The sequence below is a fragment of the Melanaphis sacchari genome, unplaced genomic scaffold (assembly GCF_002803265.2).
Source record: "Melanaphis sacchari strain LSU unplaced genomic scaffold, SCAv2.0 Contig16_pilon_pilon, whole genome shotgun sequence".
NCBI lineage: Eukaryota > Metazoa > Arthropoda > Insecta > Hemiptera > Aphididae > Melanaphis > Melanaphis sacchari.
This window is the reverse complement of record NW_020270786.1, coordinates 1-12,610: the sequence shown is the minus strand read 5'-3', so window position 1 is coordinate 12,610 and position 12,610 is coordinate 1. Positions and strand designations below refer to the sequence as shown.

Below are 12,610 nucleotides of genomic sequence, written 5' to 3'. Positions count from 1 at the left end.
TTTTTTTTAAAATGATAATGACAGTTAAGAGATACAAATTATTGTGATATAGTATATGTGGTTTACTGGTACTGTTGGTTTAACGCAATATGTTATCTTTTATCTTTATCTCATCACATTTATTATGAATACAATATTATTATATACTTATTAAGTTATAAATAGCAAGGCCATAATAAATAATAATAATTTTCAATACCTTTGTGACTATAAAAGTTATATACAATTCTAGTATGTTCAATTTTATTTTATTTTTTAATTACTTATTAATAAATAATAGACAAAAATGTTTATTTTTTAACAACACTTACAAAGAAAATGTTAGAGAATGGCAATTCATATATCTAAATGCCTAAAAGTGCCAGAATCAATTATGAACATAGTATCAAAAAAAAAAAAGGGGGGGGAGTAGGTATTCCTAGAATAAATTTCTAGTTAAAAGCTTTAGTATTTAACAATGTGTTGTTGAAATTAGTTATATAATCTTTAATATTTTAATGAATATTGACTCTGAAAATGTGCAAGTGTCAAACAAATTACATCTCCAACAAAATAAATAAATAAAAGCTGTGGCTTTAGAAAAACGGGAAACTGTTAAAAATAATACTACTTCTACAATGGAAAAATGGAAAATAGAAAGCTAATATTGTTTATGGATAACATGAAAAAAAAATGAACAAGTATGTAATGCTAATTTTTAAATTAATATATAATAATTCACTGATAGTAACGTTTGTGCCTACCTACTCCAATATAATTACTTATTATCAATTAAATACATAATTTCTAGTAAAAATAATTATGTATACCTATATACTATTAAATTCTAAATTTATTATATTTTTATTAATCTAGCTAAATACTTAAATCCCATAATGTATTTTATAAGTAGGATACTCAGCTATAAAATGAATAATGTTTGCTAATTAACAGACATATTTTAATATTTAATTAATTATTCATTCCAAAATGTTACATTATGCATTCAACTAAATTAAATACTTATATAATGCCATAATGAATTAAAAATTAAACTAAAGCTATTGGAAATATTAATTTATTAAAAATCAAAATAATACAACTTTTATTATAATATCAAATATGAATAAATAACATGTATTTATTTTTTTTTTAGTTTTTAAGTTATTAATGAAATCATTAACATAATATTGAATTTTGTACTTATATTATGTTTACAGGAATGTTTATGGAAACTTTTAGGCACTGCTTTATTTTACAATTCCACACCTTTGTCTATAGTAGAAAATAACCACTGGATACAGTTTTTTAAAGCATTAAGACCAAGTTTTTAACTTCCTACATGTTTTATATTATCTCATAAATTATTAGACTATGAATATAATCTAATAAATTTAGTTGTTCGAAAAAAAAATAATGATGCTTATGTTTATGGAGTTCAAATTGATGGATGGAATAATATTAGATAGTAATGATTTAATTATAGAACTCAAGTTATTATATTATCTTTAATATAGTTTATTTTATAGTTATTTATAATTATTCATTATATAAAAAATTGTTATAAAGAGCTATGAAGAACAATAAAACATTTTACTTTAATATTATTATATAAGGATGACAGCTTCAAATCTCAGATAGTGAACACTGATTGTGATATTTTACTGAGATTTAAGTAATTTAATTAATTGATAAAATATGTTTTAGGAATTTTAAATGTAATTTTAACCACACCTGAACCAGTAGTTTTTAAATCCATTAGCACAACAACGGAACGTCATATTATACTGCAGAATATGTTGTCAAAGAAATTAGTCAAGTAATGAACGAATTAGGATAAAAAAACGTTGTTTAGCAGTTGTTACTGACAATGCAACTGCAATGAAAAAGTCTTGGAGTATTCTACAAAATGATTCTAAATATAAATATTTACCAATAGCCTATTATGCATGTATTTGTCATACACTAAATTTACAACATACTTAAAATAAAAAGTTGTATAAGCATTGTAGGAGATGTTAAAAGGATTGTTAAAGGTATTAATAATGTTCATATACTAAGGCAACATTATTAAATATTCAAAAATCTACAAGTAAAATTATTTCATTAAAAATGCCAGTAAAAACACGTTGAGTCTCATTAGTTTCATGCTTACAAAGTTTATTACAAATCAAACATCTCTTTATAAGTTAGCCTGATCTGAAGATGATATTATTGATAAACTATGAGATTTAAAACTTTTGATTCTCGATTTTTCATTTTGGAATAAAATTGGTCAAATTTTAAATATTGTTAAACCCATAACAAAATGTATAACAAGATTAGAAGCTGATAAACCATATATAAATTATGTATTTTATGCACTGCTTGATATACAATCAATTATGATTAACAAACTACTTGAAATAAACTTTTTGTCTAAAGAAGAAGAAAAATCAATTTTATTATTTGTTGACAATTCCTATACACTATGCTACTTGACCCAAGGTACCAAGGAAGACAATTGGAATCAAACAATGATATTGAAGGAGTTAAGTATATATTTTTTGTTTCTAAACTATTGATCGTTGAAGAAACACAAAATGTAATGAGTGAATTGGTTCAATATAGAACACATAAAGGGTTATGGAGTAAACAATTTAAGTAGTCACTAGATATGAAAAATATGAACCCTTCCATTTGGTAGAATGGAATTTGTGGAAGTAGTAAGTTAAGTAAAATTGCATCAGCAATATTATCTCTATCTTATTCATCTGCCACTATCGAAAAATATATGTTCACTCATCCATACAAAAAAAAGGAATAAGTTAACTAATGAGCAGGTTGGAAGTTATCATACATTAATCAGAACTTATATTTTAATTTACCATCTACGGTGGATATTGCGAATTGGTTGCAGCTAGAAATATTTTCCCATTTTTATTTCAAATTTATTATAATCATAATCTTTATGCTAAATTTGGTGTAGATACATTCCCAGTAAAAAGATTGCGTCTAACTGGAAATATTAATAGTGGTCATTTTGATGTTTATTTATCTATTCCTAATATTCATAATGTTGCAGTAAATTTAAATACTACTTCAGAGGGCGATTTATCTATTTTTAATAATGTTAGTGTCACAGAAAATAATAATAAAAATACAATTAATAAAAAAAGTAAGAAGCGTCGCCGTGCTAGATATACACATAAAACTCGAATCAACCAAGTTAAGAAAGCTATAACAAAGTACAAAGTAATCAAACACCAAGAAACTTTAGGGTTTCCGACTAAAATTAATTTACGCAAATGGAAAATTAAGAAATTATCTGGTCTAGCATATAATCCCACTATTGATTATAAAAAAAAAACATTGGTACTATGAACCAAAAATGTAATTTTTGTAACGCTCTCAAGTGGAAAGGCGAAACTCCTGGTATGTGCTGTAATATAGGTAAAACACAACTCGATCCCTTACAGCCGCCCCCAGAACCATTACGCAGTTTACTTGAGGGAGACCATCCTGATCATGATCACTTCATTAATCGTACTAGGAAATATAATAGTTGTTTTCAAATGACTTCGTTTGGTGCTAAACAGATTGTTGAAGAAGGTTATATGCCAACATTTAAAGTGCAAGGCCAAGTCTACCATTTGTACGGCAGTTTGATTCCAAATACTCAGGAAAACCCACAATTTTTACAAATATATTTTGTTGGCGAAGATGAAAAAGAAGTTCAACTTAGATGCTCTCTTTATCCAGAAGTTAAACAAGCATTAGTCAAACAGCTACAAAATATGCTGCATACTGAAAATAAGTATATTCGAGAGTTAAAAACCACAATAGATAATGCAAGTCAAAATAATACTAATTTTCAGGTGGTTATTCACGCTGATAGAAAACCTGCTAATGGACACAAAGGCTGTTATAATGCTGCAACATGTAATGAAGTAGCTTTAGTTATAGTTGGGCAGCAGTTTGAAAAACGTGATATTATTATTCAAAGCCACGATAATCGATTACAACGGATAAGTGAATTACACAGATCCTACGACGCACTTCAATACCCTCTAATGTTTTGTTATGGAGAAGATGGATACTCAATAGATATTTCTCAGAAGGATGCAACTACAAAATTAATTACAGATAAAACTGTATCTGCTGCCAATTTTTATTCATATAAAATTATGGTAAGGAAAGAACAAGATAATCATTTGCTTCGTTATGGTCCATTGTTCAACCAATATTTAGTAGATATGTACGCAAAAATAGAGACTGAAAGATTAAATCTCATTAGAAATCATCAAAATAAGCTTAGAGCAGATAAATATATTCATTTAAAAGATACCGTTGGAAGACAAGATGTTGACGCAGATCAACTTGGAAAATTAGTTGTATTGCCATCATCTTTTACAGGAGGCCCACGATATATGCATGAACGAGCCCAAGATACACTGACGTACGTTCGACACTATGGCAGCTCAGATTTATTCGTAACTTTTACGTGTAATCCAAAATGGCAAGAAATCCAAGAAGCACTTTTACGAGGACAAAAACATTACCATCGCCCAGACATCATTGCAAGAGTATTTAATCGAAAAGTTAAGGAGTTAATAGATCTGTTGACAAAAGGAGATTTGTTTGGGAAAGTGAGGTGCCATATATATTCAGTTGAATGGCAGAAACGAGGCCTACCTCACGTACACATATTACTATGGTTGGAGAATCAAATTACATCAGATATGATAGATAAATTCGTGTGTGCTGAGATTCCGAATCCAGATGTAGATCCTTTACTGTACGAGATAGTAAAGGCTAACATGATACATGGACCATGTGGACTTTTGAACAAAAATTCTCCGTGCATGAAAGGAGGTGTTTGCAGCAAACGTTATCCAGTTACGCTCATTCAAGAAACTCAAAGAGGTGAAGATGGCTATCCAAAATATAGAAGGCGATCAACAAACGATGGTGGTTTCAAAGTGAGTATTAAGTCAATTGACCTAGATAACAGGTGGGTTATTCCATATAACCCTGTGTTATTGCGTACTTTTAGTGCTCATATAAATGTAGAAATAACCAGTTCAATCAAGTCTATAAAATATGTATGCAAATATGTCACAAAAGGTAGTGATCACGCAGCGTTTGGTTTAGGAAAATCTGACCATACAGATGAAATAAAAATATATGAAAGTGGCAGGTATATCAGTAGTTCCGAAGCAGCTTGGAAAATTTTAGGTTTTTATATACACGATAGGTATCCAGCTATTATTCATCTTGATGTTCACCTAGAAAATGGACAACGTGTCTACTTCACAGCAAATAATGTTGCCGAAAGAATAGAAAATCCACCAACAACAACTCTTCAGGCTTTTTTCCAGATATGTCAAACCGATAATTTTGCAAGAACATTGCTTTATCCACAAGTTGCTTCGTATTATGTGTGGAAAAATAAGAATTTTGTTAGACGTAAACAAGGCCAGAATGTCGAAGGTTGGACAGGAGTTAAGAAAGATACAGCTTTGGGTAGAGTTTATACAATCCACCCAAACAATGTTGAATGTTACCATCTTCGTCTTCTTCTTCATTACGTAAAAGGTCCAACATCGTATTCATTTTTGAAGATTGTGAACAATATCGAGTATCCGACATTCCAGGCCACATGTAAAGCACTTGGATTATTAGAAGATGACAATCAGTGGGATTTTGCTTTAGAAGAAGCAGCATTATGTCGTTAACCTAATAAAATGCGAGAACTTTTCAGTGTAATATTAATATTTTGCCATCCCTCAGATGCTTCAAGTCTTTGGACTAAGTATAAGGACGATTTTTCAGACGATATTCGGCGACAATATTATAGACAACATCTAGAAAATAATATAACAGACAGTGAACTTTATAATAAGTGTTTGGTATTAATTGAAGACTTTGTTTTGAATCTAGGTGGAAATAACTTAAAAGAATATGGTTTGCCAACTCCTACAAGATCTGGTGGACTTTTAGAAAATAGAGAATATTTAAAAGAAACAAGCTATGATTTAAATGCTTTACAGGAAATTGTTTTGCAGAATGAACCCTCTTTGACTGAGGAACAGAGGATTGTTTACAAACAAACTTTAAATAGTATCAAATTAAATTTAGGAAAATGTATATTTTTAGACGCTCCTGGTGGAACTGGTAAAACCCACTTAATCAATATACTTTTGGCTAAAGTAAGAAGCTCATATGGGATTGCAATTGCAGCTGCATCATCAGGAATTGCTGCTACGCTTTTACATGGAGGAAAAACTGCTCATTCTGCTTTCAAGTTGCCACTCAATCTGAACACCATCGAGATTCCAACGTGCAATATTAATAAACAATCTAATATTGCAAATGATCTGAAAAAATGCAAGCTCATAGTTTGGGATGAAAGTCCAATGTCTCATAAGAAAGGCTTTGAAGCTTTAAACAACTGTCTGAAGGATCTAAGAAATTCAAATTTATTAATGGGAGGAGTCACAGTACTGCTAGCTGGAGACTTTCGACAAACTCTACCAATCGTACCCAGAGGAACTCGAGCTAATGAAATCGCAGCATGCATCAAGTCTTCATATTTGTGGCCTAAAATAGAAAAATTTTCTTTGACCAAAAATATGCGAGTACATTTAAAAGGAGACAAGACTGCTGAACAGTTTTCTGAGCTACTCTTAAAAATAAGAGAAGGAAAATATCCAGAATGTGAAGAAAAAATTACTTTGCCAACAGGATTAGGTACTGTTGTTAATACTTTACAAGAACTTACATACAAAATATATCCTGGCATCGAAAACCTCAAAGAAATATCAATAGACTGGTTATGTGAGAGGGCCATTTTGACATCAAAAAATGATACAGCAGGAGAAATAAACAAAATATTATTGGGCTCTTTTCAAGCAAAAAAAATGGAATACAGATCGGTGAATTCGGTGCTGGAAATAGATGATGCAGTTAATTATCCCGTAGAATTTCTCAATTCACTCAACCCTCCTGGATTCCTACCACATTTATTAACATTAAAAATTGGTACTCCTATAATGCTTCTAAGAAATCTTAGCCCACCAAAATTGTGCAATGGGACTCGTCTACGTATTACTGATCTTCAAAAAAATCTGATAGAAGCTCAAATTATGACTGGATTTACAAAAGGTGAATCAGTTTTTATTCCTCGCATACCAATGATACCATCAGATTATCCATTCCAATTTAAGAGAATGCAGTTTCCTGTCAAAGTATGTTTTGCTATGACAATAAATAAATCACAAGGACAAACCTTGAAAATTGCAGGGATCGATGTAAGAGAAGATTGTTTTTCACATGGGCAATTTTATGTGGCATGCTCCAGAGTCAGTATGCCCACAAATTTAGTTATTTTGGCACCAACAGGAAAAACATCAAATGTAGTTTATAGAGAAATTTTGTAATAAGATTGTTGTCATACATTATTATTTTTTATTATATACCTATTAAATTTTAATAAATTATTATTATTATTTATTATATACCTATTAATATTATTATTATTATTTATTATATAACTATTAAAATTAATCGTCTGTCTTGGTCTGCGGCCGTCCGGTTAAAGTTGGGCTGTAGACATTTTTTATACTTAAACCCGGCAACGACGGGTAATTCAGCTAGTACTTGTATAATCAAATAAATTTTTAAGAGATTTGTGAATGTTGCTATGACAGTACAGCAAGCCCATACTCTGATCTATTTCAAAACCATGTTTTAATTTTGTATGACGCAAGAAATCATTTACTGTAAGAAATAAGTTAATATATTTTCTTAAAATAAAAAAATAATAATTATTATTAATACATTCAACTTCTGGATTCAATCTATCTGATGACCAAAGTATTATGGCATCTCAATTCACCTTAGGCTTTTTTTCTACAAATAATAAAATTGTGGTATTAAATAACTATAGTAATATTGATTTAGTATGCATGAAAATAACAATATTCATGGAAGCCAGAACATACCTGAATGTGACAAGACCTCTGGAACAATAGTTATCATGAAATTAACTTGAATTATATATATTAATTATATTATGTATATTAATGATATAACTTATAAAAAATTCCGTGGTTCTGTGCTAGATACAAGTATACTACGGCCAACAAAAAAAAAAAACAAAAGATTTTGGGAGTGGGAATCACGTACCCCAGTACCCCCCTCCCATATTGCTACGACACTGATAAAATTACACCACGCATATGGCATTTTATTTAATAAGTAAGTACTATGGGTGTCCATTAGGGAGTGAAAGAGAGTGATATTTACTTATTCAATAATACCTATAACATAAAATTAATTGTATAATATAAACCAGCGGTTCTCAAACTTTTTATTTCGCGTACCACTTAAGTATATTATCAATCAGTCGCGTACCACTGAAGATTAAAAATCCTACCACCATGCGGCCTTCCGCAGTTCCGCGTACCATCATGTAGTCTTTCGCGTACCACAGTTTGAGAACCTCTGATATAAACAATTAATTTTTTATTTCAACTTTAAATAACTAGTGATTGACTAATAATTATAAATACGTTAATGGTTTTTATCTATACATTTTAACCGATATTTAAATGTTGAATGTCTTAAATATTGAATATAGTTAACTCCTTTTCACAGGTTTGGTTAGGTTTAGGCAGGGCGTAAAGTGGAAAAAAATTCTAGGGAGAACTAATGTTCTCATATATTTTTAAGCATTCTACATAGCGTGGGTCTGCAACCTGCGGCTTACTATTTCAATAATTTATAATTTGTATACAAATATGGATTATCACATTATTTTAGTTGATAATCTAACGTTGTTAATTTATACCACGTTAAATTAATATAAATATACCAAACAGTAATGAAATTTAAATAAATTAAGTTAAACTTTGTTTAAAATTTAAACTGTAAAATGTAAATAAATTAAGGTGTATGGCCTGTGAAATTTTATTTTTTATTTTTTGACCTTTGTCATCATAAAGGTTGCCGATCTCTTCTATGTTATGTATTTTATGTTTAATGTCTAATGCATTATTAGTTTATGTAATGAATGAAACAATAGTTATGTAACACTCATTCCACTTATAACCCTAAATAATATTCAATTCGTCATTTATTTCATGAAAAATTTAAATCACAAAAAATACTTTTTTTAAGATTAACTAATATTTTATAGAAATTTAATATTTTGAAAAAAAAATATTTTTCCTGATAATATTAAATTGTAAGAAGTGGTTGTCTTTTAAGGAAACTAAAGAAATCAGCCAAAAAAAAATATTTGTATCATAAAAATATATTGTTTTTAGTGCTTTAAATTATACAAAAAAATTCAAATTATTTGCATGGTTAGTTGAGCATGCTTAAAAAAGTAACCTATATATACATACATGAATATTTAAAGCTCAATTTTACATAACATCATTATGTTATCAGCTAATCGAATATCTATCAATCACAGTATAGCCATTTACAAAACTAATAAAATCAATTATTTTTATGCATAAATAATATAAAAAAATACATTTGAAAAAGTAAAGTTACAATTATTAATTAAAAAACTAAGATTTTATCTTAATGGAATTTTCAGTTATATTGATTAATGTTTGGTTCTAATTGGAGAGTTTCGACGTACCTCACAAATAATTGGTCAAGGTGGACATGTTATTTAACCACCATTACAGGTAGAGGTATTGAGTCTCCCTCCGTGACCTTCACTTTAGCTCCTGTGTTTTGGTTAGTCTCCTTCCAAATAAAATATTTTAAGCATTTTATTTTATCAAAGTTGAAAGTATATGTAGTACTAAGTGCATTATAAGTATTGCAATAAAAAACAATAAACGCATATCGGGGACTATATCGAGTAATACGATTCTAAAACTAAATTGCCAAGTATCTCATGGAAGTCATCTGATCTCTCGTAAGCTAAATCTTTTCATTCCTGGTCGTAATCATGTGGCACAAGTTCAATTATTATTAGATAATCAACAAAACTTAAACTTAAGTTATACTTTTTTAATCTGATTCTCAATATGTAAAATCTAGACAAAAATTTTAGCAAGCTCTAAAACTTACTAACAGATACATAAACTAAACATTCGAAAAGCTAATAATATAAATTTGTTTTTAAAATCTGAGTATTTTCAAAACTTTTTAGAAATATAATTTGATATTAGCGTGAAAGTTCAAATTGAAATCATATAAAACCCGATAACAATATTACCTAACTCCTACTTTTACAGGATATTAAAAATGTAAAATGTAATTAGATGTTATATTTATCTTACAGGTTAGGGAAAAAATTTTATGACCTCATAGTTATGGATTTGATGTCGACGACCCTCGGTAGGTCATGTTATAATACGAGTATACCTAAATATAATTCATACTATATAATGCGCGCGCACACGTGCGGTTCAAGAAGAACGAGTGAACGGTGCGTACACTCTATTATATTTATTATTTAGTATACCTTTTGTGTGTGTGCCCGTGTGCCCGTGTGTGTGGATGTGACAGAATCACTTTCAGTAGGATTATTTCGTCTTGTTGCAATTTGTCATTCAACTGCTTTTGTTTTTAGTATTTTCGCTATTTTTTCGTACCTACAGGGCTACAGGTATGTGAAATTTTTCTTTTGATTTTTATTATGATATAATGTGATAACGTCGGCGTTTTAATTATCGTACTTCAATTGTGCGTAATATATTTATATATATTCTAAATAGCGTCTATGTTCATTAACAATAGTTCCGAATTTTTATCATAGCTATGAGCAGATGAGATCGATCGTAAATTAAACGAAACAATATTATATTGTATACTATGAACCTTATTGTATACATATTAAATAATATAAAACTGCCGTTTGATTCAATTACGTCTTTATTTCAAACGTTTTGTCGATTCCCGTTTGGATTTGAAGGTATAAACACTTTTTATTTTATTTAGCAACAAAACGATGGAAAAAAATTAATAATATATAAGCATTTACAAATATGTATACCTACCAAGGTATATAGGTGTTAAGTTTTAGATATTTGCAACAACATTCAGTCTACACATAAAGCGAAATTATGTAAATATAGTTAAATGATTTGTGTTTGTAATTCGTTAAAAAAAAGTTTTGTTCTACAACGATGTGGTTTTTTTATTTTAAGTTTTTAATATGTACTATAGATAGTATATTTTTAATATCATCGTAAGTAGCACTTTACACATCCTATTAACAATGGCGGCCATATTTCAAAATGAATGTTCATCAAACCATAATATTAAAACTGTACCAACTACCAACCCTCTTATATTAATAGCTGTTGGTTTACGTGTTGCATATAAGTATAATGCATTTACAGTTTATTTACTACTATACAACTTAAAACGAATGAAATCTAAATGTTTACTCGTTCGTATGTAATACATGTGTTTGACTTAACTACATTATAATATATGCATCCACAAAGTTTAGCTTGACCTGGGATAACCGTCATTGTGTCCTCATCACATTTAAACCTCTATATCTATAATTATTTATATTGTTTCTTTTTTATAAATTTTACTGATTAAATTGACATCTTAATATAAAATATTAGAATTTTTACTTACTTTACTTAATTATATAACACAAAATGTTTAATAAATAAATTATTATAGAGTCAAAAATTATATCTTTACAACTTTTCGTCAGTTGCGTAATTTTAGTTTTATCAGATTATAGAGCGAACTTAATACTTAATACTTATCATAGAACCGACTAATAAATATATAATACCTAAATTTTTAGCAAACACTTAAATATGAAAATATATTAATTTAAAATATTAATAAGACTAGGCAGATTGCAAATTTATGATGAAAATATTGTATAAAGAGTTAGCTTTTATAAACATTTTATCAAATAATAATTAAAGCATTTTTCTATATTTTAACTTTGCTATACTCTAACAATACCCTTATTTTAAAATGTTAATGTTATTTTCTGTTCTATAATTTTTGTAATCTTATGTTTATATACCTATGATATTATATTTGTCAATTGTTGTTCGAACGCGAAAATTACCCGCTTATTAGCTTTTGCTGGGACTCTACAAATGTGACGGCTAGATAAGATAAGTCTCCCGTACAGAGACCAGACCGAATCGTGTCGCCGACAAGCTTGACATTTTTATTCTGAGTCTTGTCGGCCGACACGAGCTCGCGGTCTGAATGCTCTCAGACGTAGGAACTGTATCACAACCGTCACATTTGTAGGTCAAAAGCTTAATAAGCAGTGTGGTGTTCCGCGTTCGAACAACAATTGATAAATATAATATCATAGGTATATAAACATAAGATTACAAAAATTATAGGAACAGAAAATAAACATTAACATTTTAAAATAAGGGTATTGTTAGAGTATAGCAAAAGTTAAAATATAAGAAATAAACGCTTTAATTTGTTGATAAATGTTTAATAAAAACTAACTCTTTATACAATATTTTCATCATAATTTTCAATCTCACTGATATTTTAAGTAATATTTTCATATTTAGTGTTTGCTAAAAATTTAAATTATTATATGTTGATAGTCAGTTCTATGATAAGTATTAAGTGAAGTTCGCTCTATAATCTATTATAAATTACGCAACTGACA

The 12,610-nt window shown here is 28.8% G+C and overlaps 2 protein-coding genes across 2 annotated transcripts; both read left to right on the top strand.

Moving 5' to 3' along the window:
* Positions 1-3,338: 3,338 nt before the first annotated feature.
* LOC112592336 lies at positions 3,339-5,696 on the top strand. The gene has a single exon (XM_025336356.1). The coding sequence runs from the start codon at positions 3,339-3,341 to the stop codon at positions 5,694-5,696; it is 2,358 nt and encodes a 785-aa protein (XP_025192141.1).
* A 9-nt stretch (positions 5,697-5,705) lies between these two features.
* On the top strand, positions 5,706-7,400 carry LOC112592329 (ATP-dependent DNA helicase pif1-like). The gene has a single exon (XM_025336347.1). The coding sequence runs from the start codon at positions 5,706-5,708 to the stop codon at positions 7,398-7,400; it is 1,695 nt and encodes a 564-aa protein (XP_025192132.1).
* The last annotated feature ends 5,210 nt before the right edge of the window (positions 7,401-12,610 follow it).